This window comes from Notolepis coatsorum (genome assembly GCF_963971535.1).
Source record: "Notolepis coatsorum genome assembly, chromosome: 1".
Taxonomy (NCBI): Eukaryota; Metazoa; Chordata; class Actinopteri; order Aulopiformes; family Paralepididae; genus Notolepis; species Notolepis coatsorum.
Window position 1 is genome coordinate 83410615 of NC_140165.1, and position 21874 is coordinate 83432488.

General features: G+C 47.7%; 1 protein-coding gene across 3 annotated transcripts in view; it reads right to left on the reverse strand.

The window, feature by feature from the left end:
- camta2 (calmodulin binding transcription activator 2) overlaps positions 1-21874 on the reverse strand; it is a 208073-nt gene that overhangs the window by 126689 nt on the left and 59510 nt on the right. For 2 of the 3 annotated variants that reach the window (XM_084332710.1, XM_084332708.1), the window contains exons 9-13: positions 21088-21283; positions 17312-18410; positions 12926-13825; positions 11105-11231; positions 4478-4612 (exon numbers count right to left, since the gene is read on the reverse strand). In XM_084332710.1, the coding sequence (XP_084188836.1) occupies positions 4478-4612; positions 11105-11231; positions 12926-13825; positions 17312-18410; positions 21088-21283 (2457 nt within the window). The remainder of the gene's footprint in view (positions 1-4477; positions 4613-11104; positions 11232-12925; positions 13826-17311; positions 18411-21087; positions 21284-21874) is intronic. The other variant, XM_084332709.1, reaches the window with a different exon arrangement.

The following is a 21874-nucleotide window of genomic DNA, read 5'->3' on the forward strand; positions in this document are numbered from 1 at the left end:
TGTTGACGTCTTTACAGCATCTCGCGCCACTCAACAAAACTGCTAACATTATCGATAGCCAATGAAAATCTGTTATGCAAGAATAGCAGGTCTGATAAATGTTGCTTTCGCGTTTCGCTTAGACCAGGTGGAAAAATAATCAAAACATATTATAATTTTCTTTCTTTTTTTAAACGGAAATCCGGTTAAAAACGGAGAAATCACATCCCTGATAAACATACCAAATATTAGACTCAAAACTCAAACATTTTGGGAAATTAGCTTATTTAACATCTTCCCTGGAGTTAGACAAGAAGATACATACCTTTTTCGTCTCTCTGCATGCATTGGGTTTAGGGAACGCCTAGACCGTTAGCCTAGCTTAGCTTCATCACTGGAAGTGGGGCAGACATCTAGCCTAGTTCACTACAGTCAGGACATGAACTCCAAATACAATCAAAATACAACTCGGAAACGTTCCTGTAAACATGTTGTGACCTGTGTATTTACCACGTCTTTCAGTCACACAAGTCACACGAGTCTCCCAGTCGCACAAGTCTCCCAGACACACAAGTCTCCCAGTCACATGAGTCTCCCAGTCACACAAGTCTCCCAGTCACACAAGTCTCCAAGTCACACAAGTCTCCCAGTCACACAAGTCTCCCAGTCACACGAGTCTCCCAGTCACACAAGTCTCCCAGACACACAAGTCTCCCAGTCACATGAGTCTCCCAGTCACACAAGTCTCCCAGTCACACAAGTCTCCCAGTCACACGAGTCTCCCAGTCACACAAGTCTCCCAGTCACACAAGTCTCCAAGTCACACGAGTCTCCCAGTCACACAAGTCACACAAGTCTCCCAGTCACACAAGTCTCCAAGTCACACAAGTCTCCCAGTCACACAAGTCTCCAAGTCACACGAGTCTTCCAGTCACACAAGTCTCCCAGTCACACAAGTCTCCAAGTCACACAAGTCTCCAAGTCACACAAGTCTCCCAGTCAGACAAGTCTCCCAGTCACACAAGTCTCCCAGACACACAAGTCTCCAAGTCACATGAGTCTCCCAGTCACACAAGTCAAACGAGTCTCCCAGTCACACAAGTGACTCGTGTGACTTGTGTGACTGGGAGATTTGTGTGACTGGGAGACTTGTGTGACTGGGAGACTTGTGTGACTGGGAGACTCGTGTGACTTGTGTGACTTGGAGACTTGTGTGACTGGGAGACTTGTGTGACTGGGAGACTTGTGTGACTTGTGTGACTGGGAGACTCGTGTGACTGGGAGACTTGTGTGACTGGGAGACTTGTGTGACTGGGAGACTTGTGTGACTTGTGTAACTGGGAGACTCGTGTGACTGGGAGACTCGTGTGACTGGGAGACTTGTGTGTCTGGGAGACTTGTGTGACTTGTGTGACTGGGAGACTCGTATGACTGGGAGACTTGTGTGACTGGGAGACTTGTGTGACTGGGAGACTTGTGTGACTTGTGTAACTGGGAGACTCGTGTGACTGGGAGACTCGTGTGACTGGGAGACTTGTGTGTCTGGGAGACTTGTGTGTCTGGGAGACTCGTGTGACTGGGAGACTTGTGTGTCTGGGAGACTTGTGTGACTGGGAGACTTGTGTGACTGGGAGACTTGTGTGACTTGTGTGACTGGGAGACTTGTGTGACTGGGAGACTTGTGTGACTTGTGTGACTGGGATACTCGTGTGACTTGTGTGACTGGGAGATGTGGTAAATACACAGGTCACAACATGTTTACAGGAACGTTTGGGAGTTGTATTTTGATTGTATTTGATTGTATATTTCCTGACTGTAGTGAACTAGGCTAGATGTCTGCCCCACTTCCAGTGATGAAGCTAAGCTAGGCTAACGGTCCAGGCGTTCCCTAAGCCCAATGCATGCAGAGAGACAAAAAAGGTATGTTCTTGTCTAACTCCAGGGAAGATGTTAAATAAGCTAATTTCCCAAAATGTTGGAGTTTTCCTTTAAGCCTGAGTGGTCCGGTACCGGTACGAGATACATTTAATCATAAATAGATCAATACAGTCTGTATTAATTAATGTTGCGTTTCTTTTTCAAATGTAGCCAATAATAAAGACCCTAACCCTGTCAAAACAGCAGTCAAAGTGTATATTTTCAGCACTAAGAAATATGAGTTTATAGAATTATCTGTGCATTCCATCGGAAACCGGCGGATATAGACAGGAGGAAATTGCGCCGTCATTCATGTTTGTAGTCCTATGAACGTTATTTTCCGTGATTATATCTCACAGGTCGAACAAACCTGAACGTTATTGCCATAAAATACAATGTCGTTTGTTTCTTTACCTTTCTGTGAACGTCTAGAAACAAAACGTGTCTCAATCTGATGAAAAATGGAGGGGCATTTTTTATTATAAAAAGGTAACTTCAAAAGATTTCATTCACTGTCTTTGCTGCACTGAAACGGGCGCCTAGTGGTACTAAATCCAGAATTTAACTCTGCCATTGGAAAGAGGAGATTTGGCCCAATCCATTGATGTATGACTTGGAATAAGGTAATTTATAGTAGGCTTGGGCGGTATGACGGTATTACAGTATACCAGGATATTTCGAAATCCTGCCGGTATGATTCTCAATACCGTGACGTCACAGACTGCTATTACACTGACACGGAGTTGATTGTAGTGCACAGCACGCGCCAGCAGAGGGTTACGTGGCTATCGTTCTGTGAGCTAGCGTTGGTACCTGGCTGGTGCTGGCTAACTGGCTATCGTTCTGTGAGCTAGCGTTGGTACCTGGCTGGTGCTGGCTAACTGGCTATCGTTCTGTGAGCTAGCGTTGGTACCTGGCTGGTGCTGGCTAACTGGCTATCGTTCTGTGAGCTAGCGTTGGTACCTGGCTGGTGCTGGCTAACTGGCTATCGTTCTGTGAGCTAGCGTTGGTACCTAGCTGGTGCTGGCTAACTGGCTATCGTTCTGTGAGCTAGCGTTGGTACCTGGCTGGTGCTGGCTAACTAGCTATCGTTCTGTGAGCTAGCGTTGGTACCTGGCTGGTGCTGGCTAACTGGCTATCGTTCTGTGAGCTAGCGTTGGTACCTAGCTACCATTACTGTTTAAACTAAAATGTTAATAAATGGGAGCTTCCTCAAACAGCCATCTCTTTCCCGACAATCCCCTCTTTGCACGCAATTGGAAGATGAACGTATGAGATATGAATGCTGGTAGTGTATGTTTGGTAAAGCGTTCCAGTTCGACTGTGTCTGTGTGTGTGTGTGCGTATTGGCTTCGCAATTCACTACATTGGTTTAACGGCTTAAGCTGGGTTTTGATTATCACTTAATCAATGCAGAATACATTTTGTGCGTCTGTATGTGTAGTTGTGTACTACTGTCGTGAGTTTGTGAGTCATATTGCTCTAATTTCAGCCTCCGTTATACGTTATTTGTTCCGTATGACTTGTTTCATATCTGTGTGTCTTGACTGTGCATGCTGATTTGTTTACTTGGTAAAACGGGTTGCTAAGGAATTTAGGTTTGAGGTTGAAGAAAGTGCACTTTTAGGTTGAAAGAACGGCCCTAATGTCAACGTGTTTCAATATAAGCGTTATGTATGGTGATAACGAGTATATTGTTAGCTCCGCTCCGCTCCCCCCCCCCCCCCCGCTGATGAAAATGAAAGTCATACCGTCATAATACCCATACCAAGACGGTATGAAAGAAATGATACCGCCCAAGCCTAATTTATAGGCCTGATATTCTATATTTTATATTCATATTTAAAATGGCATGTGTCCGGATGGCAAAATTCTGTACTGTATCTACAAAACCCCCTGTAAATCATCTGCCCCTTTATTCATTTGCTTAGATGTTTTGTACACCTGATCTCCAAAAGGTGCTGAATGAGCTCAGTGGCAATTACTTGTATGTACTTTTAGGCGAATTTTCAGAAAATATGGCTAGGGCTTAAAAGGTTAACATCAGTCATTAACCTAGTCAAATTAACCTGTTAAGCCCTAGCCATATTTTCAGAAAACACTTACTGGGTGTCTCAGCCAGTAAGCCGCGGGAGGACGGAATTCCACCACGAACGATTGCCTCAATGAAACCAACAACACAACGCAGAGGACAGAGACAACATGGACAGAGGCTGAAACGACCAGGATCTTACACCATCGACCCATGAGGTTGGACTTCAGAGGAGCATATAATCCAGTTACTGAATCCACAGCAAGTCCACATACAGTCCCTTCAGTTTGGGGTTACAGACAGAAACATTTAATCGTGGCTTCTTCCTCTCAAGGAAAAGAAACCTTCCAAACAGTTTAGGCCTCGATAGCGGGCACGTCTTTCAGTTGAGTTGACATATCACTCCTCTTCATAACACAAGTTGTGATAATATACTTATACTTTCTCTGGTGACGTAGTCTAAACTACCACCGCATCAGAATCACATGAAGTGTGTGTGTGTGTGTGTGTGTGTATAACTAGACAGTAGAACAAAGTAGAGTAGCTCACCATCTAGGGACAGCCAGTCGAGCTGGGAGCTCGGTAGTGAGTTGGCGTTTCTGGCCCGGTACTCAAACAGAACCGACGATGATACTGAACCACCGGACTCCTGGACCTGCAGACACACCAGACCTGCCTCGTGGGCTAGAGAGAAAGTGAGAGAGAGAGAGAGAGAGAGAGAGAGAGAGAGAGAGAGAGAGAGAGAGAGAGAGGGGGGGGGGGGGAGAGAGGGAGAGAGAGATACAGAGAGAGAGGGGGGAAGAGAGATAGAAAGACAGCGAGAGAGAGAGAGAGAGAGAGAGAGAGAGAGAGAGAGAGAGAGAGAGAGAGAGAGAGAGAGAGAGAGAGAGATGTATTCTGTTGAGTGAGAGGGACTGCTCTTTTGATGTGGTGTCGCCACCTAGTGTCTGAACAGAGAGTCTTCTTCTGCTGCTTTGTAAAGCGTCCTTGGGTTTCTAGACAGGCGCTATTAGTATTGTTAACCCTTTCACTACCACACTACAGAAGGGTTAACCCTTTCACCATGACAATACAGAAGGTTAACCCTTTCACTACCACACTACAGAAGGGTTAACCCTTTCACCGTGACAATACAGAAGGTTAACCCTTTCACTGTCACACTACAGAAGGTTAACCCTTTCACTACCACACTACAGAAGGTTAACCCTTTCACTACCACACTACAGAAGGTTAACCCTTTCACTACCACACTACAGACGTTTAACCCTTCCACAACCACACTACAGAAGGTTAACCCTTTCACTACCACACTACAGACGTTTAACCCTTTCACAACCACACTACAGAAGGTTAACCCTTTCACTACCACACTACATAAGGTTAACCCTTTCACTACCACACTACAGACGGTTAACCTTTGTGAAAGGGTTAACCTCCTGTAGTGTGGTAGTGACAGGGTTAATGCAGAGAGGTGTACCTGGACGCGTGAACACTTAAGGTAACTAACTTGCGTTCAGCGTTTCTCAGATTTTTCTCTGATTGGCCACGACGCCCACGTGACCGCGCGCTAGCACGCCCCCTTATCCACGCCTGCCGCTCTCGCTCTGTGTGTTGTGTTGCAGCGCGCACCAGAGCGGCAGAGGTCCCTGCCTTCCTCAATTTATACGCATGGAAGTATTGACTACGGCGTAACGAATCATTAAAAAAAGATACCGTTAACTGGAATATGTTGTGCCTTTACACATGTTGGATTATGTAATTGGTTTGTCATGACAAACCAATAAAATATCGCATCGCCGGCTGTCTCTGGCTTGCTCCAGCGGACACCAGAGCTCAGCCATGCCGCTCGCGGCAGCATATTCTCCCCGCTGGCTGAGCTCTGGTGTCCGCTGGAGCAAGCCAGAGACAGCCGGCGATGCGATATTTTATTGGTTTGTCATGACAAACCAATTACATAATCCAACATATGTGTAAAGGCACAACATATTCCAGTTAACGGTATCTTTTTTTAATGATTTGTTACGGCGCAATCAATACTTCCATGCATTTGGGACCTCCATGTTTTGGGGGTATTCATCAGACAAATCGGATCCAGGATTCGGCTCCCATCAGTCGGGCAAGAACTGCGGGTTTTCAGCCTCTCTCCTCTCTCCTGGGCCCTCATTCATCAACGTGTGCGTAGAACATGTTCTATTTCCACACGTAAGCACAGAATTTAGAATGAGTGTACGCACAGGAATATTGGGATTCATCAACCGTGCGTACACAGGTCCTATGCTCCTCCGTGTTGATGAATACCACTTTGTTCTACCGTCAATGCTCGTGCATGATTATCCATATATGGTCATGAAAGTGAGGAAACACCCCCCATGGGATGTGAAATAATGGACTGACCCGAGCGGAACTCTGAGAAGCTTCACGGAGATTTTTCACTGCTGTCGAACCAAGAAGACACAACGCGCGTGTTTATGGGATAAATAAAAGGCGGACTTGTAAACGGTGATGTCAGATATCAACGGCTCCCTAAGACCATTGCTGCAATTCTGCCTGGACAGCTCAAAATACTAATAAAGACCGTTCGTTGACCACTGTTTGGCGTTGGTTGTGTGTCATTATAACCGTGCTGTAATATGAATGCCTTTATTAGTTGTGTTCGATTGGCTATATGATTTTTAGAGGCATCTATTTTGTTGTCGGTATTACCGACAACAAAATAGATGCCTCTAAAAATCATATACTATTAGGTAGCCTATATGAATTACAGCCATAGCCTACATTATGCAACAGTAACTTGCGCATACCAGTGTATGCGACGGACCAGTGTATACCTTGTATCATATCATATTCATATAATAGTTTACTCTATCAGCATACCAGCATGTAATATGTTCTTTGTTAGAACTCAACTCGTTCGACAGGCTGACAGACGTGTACACTTACGGTGATGTCGGATATGATATCTATTAACCATTGCTGCCTGGGCAGCGCAAACACAAAGACCGCGCTGGAATATGACTGCCTTTTCCCGTGTTGTTTGATTAATACCCAGGGATTAAAGTTCTCCTCAATTTTATTCCAAATCGCGATGGATCTTCCGTCAATTTTCTACCTGCTGCATATGATTTCTAGAGGCATACTACAATCTATTTTGATGTCAGTATTGGGTAGCCTATATAAACAATAATACGAGAGCATATACAAGAACAATGAATCTCACTGCATGTATGATGTAGCCTGCCTTTCAATACATGAACTTGAATTCCATCATGTTTGTGTGCGGGACACTACTGTTGCTATTTTACAATGAACTATAATGAATTACGGTTCATACAGAAGTTCTGTATGAACCGTAATTCATTATAGTTCATTGTAAAATAGCAACAGTAGTGTAATTATGGTCAAAACCCTATAAATAGCATTTGGAATAATAGATCTTTCTCTCAGAATGAATGCAGCATGGTTTATATAGCGGTATCGGAATATACGGGGTGTAGGCTACTGACTGACTGCGCTCCGCCAGTGTTGAAACTAATGCACATAAGCTCATTTCCTTGTTGTAATAATATATTCTACCACTGGGCGTCAGCTAAGTGTGCTCAGAGCTGTGCGTAGACATAAGCACAAAGTCAAGTTCAAGTTGAAATTGATGAATCCCACTCTTTGCTTAGAAATGATCGTACGCACAGGGTAAGCACAAATCTGTGCGTAAGACACGTTGATGAATGAGGGCCCTGGAGCTTAAGGGGGAGCTTAGTATTCCTGCCTCTGAGGAGGTGGCTACAACAACACACAGTGACTACATGCAGTCACTGTGTGTTGTTGTAGCCACCGGGTAAATCGCGATTTTTTTAATTTGTTTGTCATGACAAACCAATTACATAATCCAACATGTGTAAAGGCACAACATATTCCAGTTAACGGTATATTTTTTTAATGATTCGTTACGGCGTAGTCAATACTTCCATGCGTATAAATTGAGGAAGGCAGGGACCTCTGTCGCTCTGCCGCGCGCTTCAACACAACACACAGAGCGGCAGGCGTGGAAAAGGGGGCGTGCTAGCGCGCGGTCACGTGGGCGTCGTGGCCAATCAGAGAAACGCTGAACGCAAGTTAGTTACCTTAAGTGTTCACGCTACCTGGACAGTAGCAGCGCAGCACTCCTGTAGTGTGGTAGTGAAAGGGTTAACCTCCTGTAGTGTGGTAGTGACAGGGTTAATGCAGAGAGGTGTACCTGGACAGTAGCAGCGCAGCACTCCTGTAGTGTGGTAGTGAAAGGGTTAACCTCCTGTAGTGTGGTAGTGAAAGGGTTAACCTCCTGTAGTGTGGTAGTGACAGGGTTAATGCAGAGAGGTGTACCTGGACAGTAGCAGCGCAGCACTCCTGTAGTGTGGTAGTGAAAGGGTTAACCTCCTGTAGTGTGGTAGTGAAAGGGTTAACCTCCTGTAGTGTGGTAGTGACAGGGTTAATGCAGAGAGGTGTACCTGGACAGTAGCAGCGCAACACTCCTGTAGTGTGGTAGTGAAAGGGTTAACCTCCTGTAGTGTGGTAGTGACAGGGTTAATGCAGAGAGGTGTACCTGGACAGTAGCAGCGCAACACTCCTGTAGTGTGGTAGTGAAAGGGTTAACCTCCTGTAGTGTGGTAGTGAAAGGGTTAACCTCCTGTAGTGTGGTAGTGACAGGGTTAATGCAGAGAGGTGTACCTGGACAGTAGCAGCGCAGCACTCCTGTAGTGTGGTAGTGAAAGGGTTAACCTCCTGTAGTGTGGTAGTGACAGGGTTAATGCAGAGAGGTGTACCTGGACAGTAGCAGCGCAACACTCCTGTAGTGTGGTAGTGAAAGGGTTAACCTCCTGTAGTGTAGTAGTGACAGGGTTAATGCAGAGAGGTGTACCTGGACAGTAGCAGCGCAGCACTCCTGTAGTGTGGTAGTGAAAGGGTTAACCTCCTGTAGTGTGGTAGTGACAGGGTTAATGCAGAGAGGTGTACCTGGACAGTAGCAGCGCAGCACTCCTGTAGTGTGGTAGTGAAAGGGTTAACCTCCTGTAGTGTGGTAGTGACAGGGTTAATGCAGAGAGGTGTACCTGGACAGTAGCAGCGCAGCACTCCAGTAGTGTGGTAGAGTGTGGTAGTGACAGGGTTAATGCAGAGAGGTGTACCTGGACAGTAGCAGCGCAGCACTCCTGTAGTGTGGTAGTGAAAGGGTTAACCTCCTGTAGTGTGGTAGTGACAGGGTTAATGCAGAGAGGTGTACCTGGACAGTAGCAGCGCAGCACTCCTGTAGTGTGGTAGTGAAAGGGTTAACCTCCTGTAGTGTGGTAGTGACAGGGTTAATGCAGAAAGGTGTGCCTGGACAGTAGCAGCGCAGCACTCCTGTAGTGTGGTAGTGAAAGGGTTAACCTCCTGTAGTGTGGTAGTGACAGGGTTAATGCAGAGAGGTGTACCTGGACAGTAGCAGCGCAGCACTCCTGTAGTGTGGTAGTGAAAGGGTTAACCTCCTGTAGTGTGGTAGTGACAGGGTTAATGCAGAGAGGTGTACCTGGACAGTAGCAGCGCAGCACTCCTGTAGTGTGGTAGTGAAAGGGTTAACCTCCTGTAGTGTGGTAGTGACAGGGTTAATGCAGAGAGGTGTACCTGGACAGTAGCAGCGCAGCACTCCTGTAGTGTGGTAGTGAAAGGGTTAACCTCCTGTAGTGTGGTAGTGACAGGGTTAATGCAGAGAGGTGTACCTGGACAGTAGCAGCGCAGCACTCCTGTAGTGTGGTAGTGAAAGGGTTAACCTCCTGTAGTGTGGTAGTGACAGGGTTAATGCAGAGAGGTGTACCTGGACAGTAGCAGCGCAGCACTCCTGTAGTGTGGTAGTGAAAGGGTTAACCTCCTGTAGTGTGGTAGTGACAGGGTTAATGCAGAGAGGTGTACCTGGACAGTAGCAGCGCAGCACTCCTGTAGTGTGGTAGTGAAAGGGTTAACCTCCTGTAGTGTGGTAGTGACAGGGTTAATGCAGAGAGGTGTACCTGGACAGTAGCAGCGCAGCACTCCTGTAGTGTGGTAGTGAAAGGGTTAACCCCCTGTAGTGTGGTAGTGACAGGGTTAATGCAGAGAGGTGTACCTGGACAGTAGCAGCGCAGCACTCCTGTAGTGTGGTAGTGAAAGGGTTAACCTCCTGTAGTGTGGTAGTGACAGGGTTAATGCAGAGAGGTGTACCTGGACAGTAGCAGCGCAGCACTCCTGTAGTGTGGTAGTGAAAGGGTTAACCTCCTGTAGTGTGGTAGTGACAGGGTTAATGCAGAGAGGTGTACCTGGACAGTAGCAGCGCAGCACTCCTGTAGTGTGGTAGTGAAAGGGTTAACCTCCTGTAGTGTGGTAGTGACAGGGTTAATGCAGAGAGGTGTACCTGGACAGTAGCAGCGCAGCACTCCAGTAGTGTGGTAGTGAAAGGGTTAACCTCCTGTAGTGTGGTAGTGACAGGGTTAATGCAGAGAGGTGTACCTGGACAGTAGCAGCGCAGCACTCCTGTAGTGTGGTAGTGAAAGGGTTAACCTCCTGTAGTGTGGTAGTGACAGGGTTAATGCAGAGAGGTGTACCTGGACAGTAGCAGCGCAGCACTCCTGTAGTGTGGTAGTGAAAGGGTTAACCTCCTGTAGTGTGGTAGTGACAGGGTTAATGCAGAGAGGTGTACCTGGACAGTAGCAGCGCAGCACTCCTGTAGTGTGGTAGTGAAAGGGTTAACCTCCTGTAGTGTGGTAGTGACAGGGTTAATGCAGAGAGGTGTACCTGGACAGTAGCAGCGCAGCACTCCTGTAGTGTGGTAGTGAAAGGGTTAACCTCCTGTAGTGTGGTAGTGACAGGGTTAATGCAGAGAGGTGTACCTGGACAGTAGCAGCGCAGCACTCCTGTAGTGTGGTAGTGAAAGGGTTAACCTCCTGTAGTGTGGTAGTGAAAGGGTTAACCTCCAGTAGTGTGGTAGTGGAAGGGTTAACCTCCTGTAGTGTGGTAGTGACAGGGTTAACCTCCTGTAGTGTGGTAGTGACAGGGTTAATGCAGAGAGGTGTACCTGGACAGTAGCAGCGCAGCACTCCTGTAGTGTGGTAGTGAAAGGGTTAACCTCCTGTAGTGTGGTAGTGACAGGGTTAACCTCCTGTAGTGTGGTAGTGACAGGGTTAATGCAGAGAGGTGTACCTGGACAGTAGCAGCGCAGCACTCCAGTCTGGATGAGAGCAGCAGGAACAGAGCTCTGATCAAACACACAGCAGTACCGTCCCGACTCCTCACTCCAGGGCCCTGTTATCAACACTTTAACACCACCCTGCACACACACACACACACACACACACACACACACACACACACACACACACACACACACACACACACACACACACACACACACACACACACACACACACACACACACACACACACACACACACACACACACACACACACACACACACACACACACACACACACGCACACACACACGCACACACACACGCACACACACACGCACAGAGAGACGCATATACACACGCACGTGCGCACACACACACACACACACAGAGAGAGACACACACACACACACACATTCATAGATACTTCAAAAAATTTATATTGTGGCCGTCAGGTCAGAGGAGTATTGTTTAATAAGGACACGATTCTACACAGGCATTAGAAGGACAGCCATATCCTGTTAGGACCATGTTACTGCTTATCCTGAGCTCTCACCTCAGGATAAGACCATGTTAGTAGTTAGTGTATAAAGCTCTGAGCTCTCACCTCAGGATAAGACCATGTTAGTAGTTAGTGTATAAAGCTCTGAGCTCTCACCTCAGGATAAGACCATGTTAGTAGTTAGTGTATAAAGCTCTGAGCTCTCACCTCAGGATAAGACCATGTTAGTAGTTAGTGTATAAAGCTCTGAGCTCTCACCTCAGGATAAGACCATGTTAGTAGTTAGTGTATAAAGCTCTGAGCTCTGACCTCAGGATAAGACCATGTTAGTAGTTAGTGTATAAAGCTCTGAGCTCTCACCTCAGGATAAGACCATGTTAGTAGTTAGTGTATAAAGCTCTGAGCTCTCACCTCAGGATAAGACCATGTTAGTAGTTAGTGTATAAAGCTCTGAGCTCTCACCTCAGGATAAGACCATGTTAGTAGTTAGTGTATAAAGCTCTGAGCTCTCACCTCAGGATAAGACCATGTTAGTAGTTAGTGTATAAAGCTCTGAGCTCTCACCTCAGGATAAGACCATGTTAGTAGTTAGTGTATAAAGCTCTGAGCTCTCACCTCAGGATAAGACCATGTTAGTAGTTAGTGTATAAAGCTCTGAGCTCTCACCTCAGGATAAGACCATGTTAGTAGTTAGTGTATAAAGCTCTGAGCTCTCACCTCAGGATAAGACCATGTTAGTAGTTAGTGTATAAAGCTCTGAGCTCTCACCTCAGGATAAGACCATGTTAGTAGTTAGTGTATAAAGCTCTGAGCTCTGACCTCAGGATAAGACCATGTTAGTAGTTAGTGTATAAAGCTCTGAGCTCTCACCTCAGGATAAGACCATGTTAGTAGTTAGTGTATAAAGCTCTGAGCTCTGACCTCAGGATAAGACCATGTTAGTAGTTAGTGTATAAAGCTCTGAGCTCTCACCTCAGGATAAGACCATGTTAGTAGTTAGTGTATAAAGCTCTGAGCTCTCACCTCAGGATAAGACCATGTTAGTAGTTAGTGTATAAAGCTCTGAGCTCTCACCTCAGGATAAGACCATGTTAGTAGTAATTGTATAAAGCTCTGAGCTCTCACCTCAGGATAAGACCATGTTAGTAGTTAGTGTATAAAGCTCTGAGCTCTCACCTCAGGATAAGACCATGTTAGTAGTTAGTGTATAAAGCTCTGAGCTCTCACCTCAGGATAAGACCATGTTAGTAGTAATTGTATAAAGCTCTGAGCTCTCACCTCAGGATAAGACCATGTTAGTAGTTAGTGTATAAAGCTCTGAGCTCTCACCTCAGGATAAGACCACTCAGGAGAGAAGTCGGTGACGGTAGCCAGTCTGGAGGAGTTGGGGAGGGCGAGCGGGAAGGGGAGGAAGGAGGAGGAGGGGGATGGCTGAGGAGGCACCATGTAGCGCACCCCTGCTGGGAAAGCCCCTTGGTTCGCTCCAGGGATGGAGAGTACATTAGGGGCAGGATTAGAGCCGTTCCCAGTGACTGGATTGGCCTCTTCGGTGATGAGCTCAGAGATGAGGTCAGGGAACTGGCTGTCGAATGAAATCTCTAACTCCTCTCCTCGATCGTCAGCCTCCGTCTCCGTTGCCAAGTGCGTATCCATGGGCGTGTCCTCTGCGTCGTAACCCCTCCCTCTCTCGTCCTTAACGCGGATAGTGGAGCTGTTGGAGTTAGCGTGAATCATGCTAGCGTTCCCAAGGATGATGCTGGCTGTGTTGGAGTTGGCATAGACGCTAACCAGGTTAGCGTTAGCGTTCCCCAGGTTACCAGTGACTGGGTTAGCATGTGCGCCAGAGCAAGCAATGTTAGCAAAGAGCGAGGGCTGGCTCAGTCTCTGCTGGAGGAGTAGCACCTGTCTCCCTCTCTCCATCTCTCTTTCCTTCTCCCTCTCTCTCTCCCGACTCTGTAACAGCTTATGCTGAAGCAGTAGTAGATGCTGATTGGCTAGCTGGGACTGTGGTGGTGTTTGGGATAGCGGTCCTGCCACATGATTGGACGACAGCTGAAGTTCTTTGGGTGGTCCCAGGACCAATGACTGTCCGTCAGGTCGTAGTTGGATCTGATGAGCTCGCTGGGGCTGGCTGGGCGGGCTCTGTGTGTCTTGGCGAATCAGGAGCAGCGGGGTGGTGTTACTTCCCGTCTGTTGCTGTGGCGATGAGCTTGAGGAGGCGTGGTTTGGCTGAGTGATTAACAGAAAGCGAGAATCAAAGGATGAACAATTGCAGTAGAGAAGACTCAAAGGAGCTTCTATCCCCAGGCCATCAGGAGGCCATCAGGAGGCTCAATGACTATGGATCACTAACACATCAACATGCACACACTCTCTTTAAACACCCAACTTTAACATTCACTTTAAACCCTTTTAACACTTTTATTATTACTGGCTCATTTTAGCATTTTGGTTGCATTTTGTACTTTAGTTGTATATATTGTATATTTTGTATAGTGTTTGGTCTTTATTATTTGTACTGTATGAAGCACAACCTCAGGAGGCTCCTACACAACCAAGCATTTCACTGTAATGTACATGTACCTTATAATGTGACAAATAAAACAAAACCTGAGACTTGAAGAACAGAGCAGAGCAGAGCAGAGCAGAGCAGAGCAGAGCAGAACAGAGCAGAGCAGAACAGAACAGAGCAGAACAGAACAGAACAGAGCAGAGCAGAGCAGAGCAGAACAGAACAGAACAGAACAGAGCAGAGCAGAGCAGAACAGAGCAGAGCAGAACAGAGCAGAGCAGAGCAGAACAGAACAGAGCAGAACAGAACAGAGCAGAACAGAACAGAGAAAAACAGAACAGAACAAAGCAGAACAGAACAGAGCAGAACAGAACACAACACAACACAACAGAGCAGAACAGAACAGATCAGAACAGAACCAGAACAGAACAGAACAGAACAGAACAGAACAGAACAGAACAGGGATAAAGTTGAACTTCAGTTTGAACAGGCTGACTCTAGAGGCATGTGGCAGGGCCTCAGAACAATGACAGACTACAAAGGAACCCCCCTCAAACTGAACAGTGACATCTCCTTAGCAAATGATCTCAACTCCTTCTATGCGAGGTTTGAGGCTGTGAATAACAACACCAGCCTACAAACCACGGCAATGGGGGGGGGGGGGTCTGCTGATGGAGACTCAGTGTTCAGGGTAACAGAGCATGAGGTGAGACGGATCTTTAAAAAAGTGGATATCAGGAAGGCAGCAGGACCGGACGGCATCCCCGGCCGCGTCCTAAAAGTCTGTGCCGACCAACTGGCCCCGGTATTCACTGACATCTTCAACCTGTCCTTGGAACAGGCCGTCATCCCCACCTGTCTGAAGAAGTCCACCATCATCCCTGTACCCAAAAAATCTACGCCCGCTTGCCTCAACGACTACCGCCCTGTAGCCCTCACCTCCATAGCCATGAAGTGCTTTGAGAAGCTAGTGAAGGGCTACATCTGTTCCTCCCTCCCCATCAACCTGGACCCTCTGCAATTTGCATATCGCCCCAACAGGTCCACGGAGGACGCCATAGCCCATGTGCTGCACACAGCAGCATCACATCTGGACAAGAGGAAGGGGAACTATGTGAGAATGCTGTTCATCGACTACAGCTCAGCATTCAATACCATAGTCCCCTCCAAACTCATAGCCAAGCTCAGGGACCTGGGCTTGAACTATGACCTGTGCCAGTGGGTCCTGGACTTCCTGACGGGCAGACCCCAGGTGGTAAGAGCCGGCAACTGCACCTCCTCATCCATCACGCTCAACATAGGGGCCCCCCAGGGCTGTGTTCTGAGCCCCCTCCTCTACTCCCTGTACACACATGACTGCGTAGCACAGCGGAACAACAACACCATCATCAAATTTGCTGATGACACAGTAGTGGTGGGCCTGATCTCTGCCAACGACGAAAGGGCCTACCTGGAAGAGGTAGAGAACCTGTCACAGTGGTGTCAGGAGAACTGCCTCTCCCTGAACGTCAGCAAAACAAAAGAGATGATTGTGGACTTCAGGAGGTCGGGGGTCAAGGACTACAGCCCCCTCAGCATCGACGGGGCACCAGTTGAGAGAGTGAACAGTTTCAAGTACCTCGGAGCCCACATATCCGAGGACTTGACATGGACCACACACATTGACAGTGTTGTGAAGAAGGCACGACAACGCCTCTACTTCCTCAGGCGCCTAAGGAAGTTCCAAGTCAGTCAGAAGATCCTTAGGAACTTCTACTCATGTACAATAGAGAGCATCCTGACCGGCAACATCACCTCCTGGTTTGGGAATAGCACTGCACAAGACCGTAGCAGACTACAAAGAGTGACACGTTCAGCCGAACGCACAATTAGAGGGGGGCTTCCCACCCTCCAGAACATTTACAACAAGCGGTGCAAGGGGAAGGCTAAGAGAATTATTAAGGACTCGAGCCACCCGAACAACTGCCTCTTTGAACTGCTGCCGTCAGGCAAGCGATACCGGAGTCTTATGGCGAGCACAGAAAGACTCAGAAGGAGCTTCTATCCCCAGGCCATCAGGCTGCTAAACGAACAATAATCGCTAAACGAACAATAATCACTATGCAACAACCATCAAATGCACACAGCACACACACCCACAAGCACACACTCACTCAAACAAACAACACACTGCAGCACCCCACTCTCCACACCTTAGATCACACAAACACACTTACACTTTATATTTATTGATAAAGGATTTGCACTACAACTCGTACACCTACTGTGAATTGTACCTAAACTGCACCTCGTCCATTTATGCCTTGCACTATATAGTATTGTATATTAGTACACTGCACAGTATTGTATATTGTATGGTAACTACGTCTACGAACATTGTACATATGTCTAAACTGAACACTGTGACCTCTTTTTTTACTTCTAATTTTTACTATGTTTTTATTTCATACTTATCTTGTCATGCACAGTCTCTGGAGCGCAACAGTAAGAAGCATTTTGTACAAAAGTATTCTGTACTTCTGTATGACAACTATTAAAGAAACTTGAAACTTGAACAGAACAAAGCAGAACAGATCAGATCAGAACAAAGCAGAACAGAACAGATCAGAACAGAACAAAGCAGAACAGAACAGAACAGAACAGAACAGAACAAAGCAGAACAGAACAGAACAGAGCAGAACAGAACAGAACAGAAGAGAAGAGAACAGAACAGAACAGAACAGAACAGAGCAGAACAGAGCAGAACAGAGCAGAACAGAACAGAACAGAACAGAACAGAGCAGAACAGAACAGAACAGAAGAGAAGAGAAGAAAACAGATCAGAACAGAACAGAACAGAACAAAGCAGAACAGAACAGAACAGAAGAGAAGAGAAGAAAACAGAGCAGAACAGAACAGAACAGAACAAAGCAGAACAGAACAAAGCAGAACAGAACAGAACAGAACAGAACAAAGCAGAACAGAACAGATCAGAACAGAACAAAGCAGAACAGATCAGAACAGAACAAAGCAGAACAGATCAGAACAGAACAAAGCAGAGCAGAGCAGAGCAGAGCAGAGCAGAGCAGAGCAGAGCAGAACAGAACAGAACAGAACAGAACAGAACAGAACAGAAGAGAAGAGAAGAGAAGAGAAGAGAAGAGAAGAGAAGAGAAGAGAACAGAAGAGAGCAGAAGAGAACAGAGCAGAACCAAATAGAATACCTGTAGGAGTGCCAGCTTGGTGGGAGGAGCTCCGTGGCTCCGCCCCTCCTCCTCCGCCTCCTCCTCACTCCTCCCTCCCTCTCCTCTCTCGTCCTCCCTCTCTCCCTCCGCCTCCCCCAGCGGCCCCAGCTCCAGGCAGAGGGGGAGTAGGGGAGGAGCCACGGAGGGAGACAGAGAGAGGGAGAGAGAGAGCGACAGAGGGAGAGAGGAGGAAGGCGGAGAGGAGGAGGAGGAGAGCACAGCATCCCTCTCTCCGTTCCTCCTGTCTGCCTCGGAGGAGGAAGAGAGCGAGGAGAGAGAAGAGGGAGGGGAGACTGACGGAGGCGGGGAGGTGGGGGAGAGGGAGAGGGCGAGTGAGGGTGGGGGGGGCCTCGGCGAGGAAGATGAGGTGGAAAGAGGAGGAGAGGAGGGGGAGGTGGTGGTAGAGGAGGAAGAGGGAGGGAGAGGCGGAGGGGGAGGGCCGCCGTAAGTCTGTCCCTGCTTAGGGGAATTGAGGAAGGAGTCCGGGTCGAAGGCAGGGTGGAGAGAGGGGGAGGGAGGAGACTGGGAGGGAGGAGGTTGGGGAGAGGAGGGGGGAGGAGACTGGGAGGGAGGGGGGAAGAGAGAGGAGGCTGAGGGGTTGGAGTTAGGAGGTGGTGTGTGGCGCGAGGGCGAGGTGAAGGAGGAGGGGTTATTAGAGGAGGAGGAGGCAAGGAGCAAGCCCCCCATCACGGGGGAGGGTAGCAGGGTGAGGGAGAGCGTGGCGACTCCTGGGGTCTGGGGAGGAGTCGGAGAGGAAGAGGAGGTGGGAGGCGAGGGTGAGGAGGGCTTGTTAGGAGGCGCAGGAGCAGGGAGAGCAGGAGAGGGGAGGAGCTGTCCGGAGCGTGTGAGCGGCAGGCTCCGCCTTTGCCCTGCCCCCTCCTCCCCACCCCGCCCCACCCCTCCTCCTCCCCCTCCCGCTAACGTTGTCGCCGCTGTCATGACGATCACGGCATTCTGGGGCAGGGCTACTGTCGCCACACCGCCGAGTTGGTCACCGTAGTAACCGTTGCTGTGGTGGTTGCCCAGGGCAATGGTCGCTGTCGTCGCACGGTGGGGTTGTGGGGGAGAGGAGGAGGAACTAGGAGGAGAAAAAAAGGAGGGGTCAGTTAATGTCATAGAAGGTCAACATGTAACTTAGTGAAATGTAGCGTGTTGTTGAAACGTCTCACGTTTTTGTGCCCAAGTTCCTACCTAGAGGAGACAAGTTCCTACCTAGAGGAGACAAGTTCCTCTAGTTCCTACCTAGAGGAGACAAGTTCCTACCTAGAGGAGGCAAGTTCCTACCTAGAGAAGACAAGTTCCTACCTAGAGGTTCCTACCTAGAGAAGACAAGTTCCTACCTAGAGGAGACAAGTTCCTACCTAGAGGAGACAAGTTCCTACCTAGAGGAGACAAGGTGAGGAGACATGTTCCTACCTAGAGGAGACATGTTCCTACCTAGAGGGGACATGTTCCTACCTAGAGGAGACATGTTCCTACCTAGAAGGGACATGTTCCTACCTAGAGGAGACAAGGTGAGGAGACATGTTCCTACCTAGAGGAGACATGTTCCTACCTAGAGGGGACATGTTCCTACCTAGAGGAGACATGTTCCTACCTAGAGGGGACATGTTCCTACCTAGAGGAGACATGTTCCTACCTAGAGGGGACATGTTCCTACCTAGAGGAGACATGTTCCTACCTAGAGGGGACATGTTCCTACCTAGAGGAGACAAGTTCCTACCTAGAGGAGACAAGGTGAGGAGACATGTTCCTACCTAGAGGGGACATGTTCCTACCTAGAGGAGACATGTTCCTACCTAGAGGGGACATGTTCCTACCTAGAAGGGACATGTTCCTACCTAGAGGAGACATGATGCTACCTAGAGGAGACATGTTCCTACCTAGAGGAGACATGTTCCTACCGAGAGGAGACATGATGCTACCTAGAGGAGACATGTTCCTACCTAGAGGAGACATGATGCTACCTAGAGGAGACATGTTCCTACCTAGAGGAGACATGTTCCTACCTAGAGGAGACATGATGCTACCTAGAGGAGACATGTTTCTACCTAGAGGAGACATGTTCCTACCTAGAGGAGACATGATGCTACCTAGAGGAGACATGATGCTACCTAGAGGAGACATGTTCCTACCTAGAGGAGACATGTTCCTACCTGGAGGAGACATGATGCTACCTAGAGGAGACATGTTCCTACCTAGAGGAGACATGTTCCTACCTAGAGGAGACATGATGCTACCTAGAGGATACATGATGCTACCTAGAGGAGACATGTTCCTACCTAGAGGAGACATGTTCCTACCTAGAGGAGACATGATGCTACCTAGAGGAGACATGTTTCTACCTAGAGGAGACATGTTCCTACCTAGAGGAGACATGATGCTACCTAGAGGAGACATGATGCTACCTAGAGGAGACATGTTCCTACCTAGAGGAGACATGTTCCTACCTAGAGGAGACATGATGCTACCTAGAGGATACATGATGCTACCTAGAGGAGACATGTTCCTACCTAGAGGAGACATGATGCTACCTGGAGGAGACATGTTCCTACCTAGAGGAGACATGATGCTACCTAGAGGAGACATGGTTCTACCTAGAGGAGACATGATGCTACCTAGAGGAGACATGATGCTACCTAGAGGAGACAAGGTTCTACCTAGAGGAGACATGTTCCTACCTAGAGGAGACATGATGCTACCTAGAGGAGACATGTTCCTACCTAGAGGAGATATGTTCCTACCTAGAGGAGACATGATGCTACCTAGAGGAGACATGTTTCTACCTAGAGGAGACATGTTCCTACCTAGAGGAGACATGATGCTACCTAGAGGAGACATGATGCTACCTAGAGACATGTTCCTACCTAGAGGAGACATGTTCCTACCTAGAGGAGACATGTTCCTACCTAGAGGAGACAAGGTGAGGAGACATCTTCCTACCTAGAGGGGACATGTTCCTACCTAGAGGAGACATGATGCTACCTAGAGGAGACATGTTCCTACCTAGAGGAGACAAGGTGAGGAGACATCTTCCTACCTAGAAGGGACATGTTCCTACCTAGAGGAGACATGTTCCTACAGGAGACATGTTCCTACCTAGAGGAGACATGATGCTACCTAGAGGAGACATGTTCCTACCTAGAGGAGACATGTTCCTACCTAGAGGAGACATGTTCCTACCTGGAGGAGACATGTTCCTACCTAGAGGAGACATGTTCCTACCTAGAGGAGACATGATGCTACCTAGAGGAGACATGATGCTACCTGGAGGAGACATGTTCCTACCTAGAAGGGACATGTTCCTACCTAGAGGAGACATGATGCTACCTGGAGGAGACATGTTCCTACCTAGAAGGGACATGTTCCTAACTAGAGGAGACATGTTCCTACCTAGAGGAGACATGTTCCTACCTAGAGGAGACATGTTCCTACCTAGAGGAGACATGTTCCTACCTAGAAGGGACATGTTCCTACCTAGAGGAGACATGTTCCTACAGGAGACATGTTCCTACCTAGAGGAGACATGATGCTACCTAGAGGAGACATGTTCCTACCTAGAGGAGACATGATGCTACCTAGAGGAGACATGTTCCTACCTGGAGGAGACATGTTCCTACAGGAGACATGTTCCTACCTAGAGGAGACATGATGCTACCTAGAGGAGACATGTCCCTACCTAGAGGAGACATGTTCCTAGAGGAGACATATTCCTACAGGAGACATGTTCCTACCTAGAGGAGACATGGTCCTACCTGGAGGAGGGAGACGACACCGTCTGTCTGGGGCTGGGCGGGGCCGGGGCCGGGGACGACAGGCTCTCCGGCGGGTTGTTCTCTCCTCCCATCTCTCCGTCGAGGTGCGGCGACGAGGGGGCGGGGGGCAGCTTGGGAGAGATGATGCGATGCTTGGTGCTGTTACATCGATGGGGAATGTTCACTCCTGAAGACGCTGGAGATACACAAGATTATTACAATAATTAATGTTAGCCACCAAACTAAGTTAATGCTAGCTAACAGAGATAGCCGTCATATTAGCCATAAAAAAGTTTCCTTCTACTATATTTGCTAGTGGCAAACTGAATATTAAACTGATATTAAATGGACTGCATTTATATAAGCGTTTTTATTAGTGCTGTCAGGCGATTAAAAAAATTAATCTAATTAATTACAGGATTTGTAATTAATTAATCGAATTAATCGCATTTTAATCGCATAACCATTTTATGCCTGATATTCTATATTCTATAATCATATTTCAAATTGCATGTGTCCGGATGGCAGAATTCAGTACTGTATCTACAAAACCTTCTGTTTAATCATCTTCCCTTTATTCATTTGCTTAGATTTTTCAGGTCTGGTCAATTTGAGCATAGTGTTATTCACAGTCAAAGATTTAAAAAATGTAATTGATATTCTCATTTGGTTCATTACAATTTACTCAGGCCTAGTAACAGACAATATTTCTGACACTGGGAATACATTCCCTGAGATCCATAGATGTCCCTAGAATCAGATACCAAGAACATGCAAATGGACCATA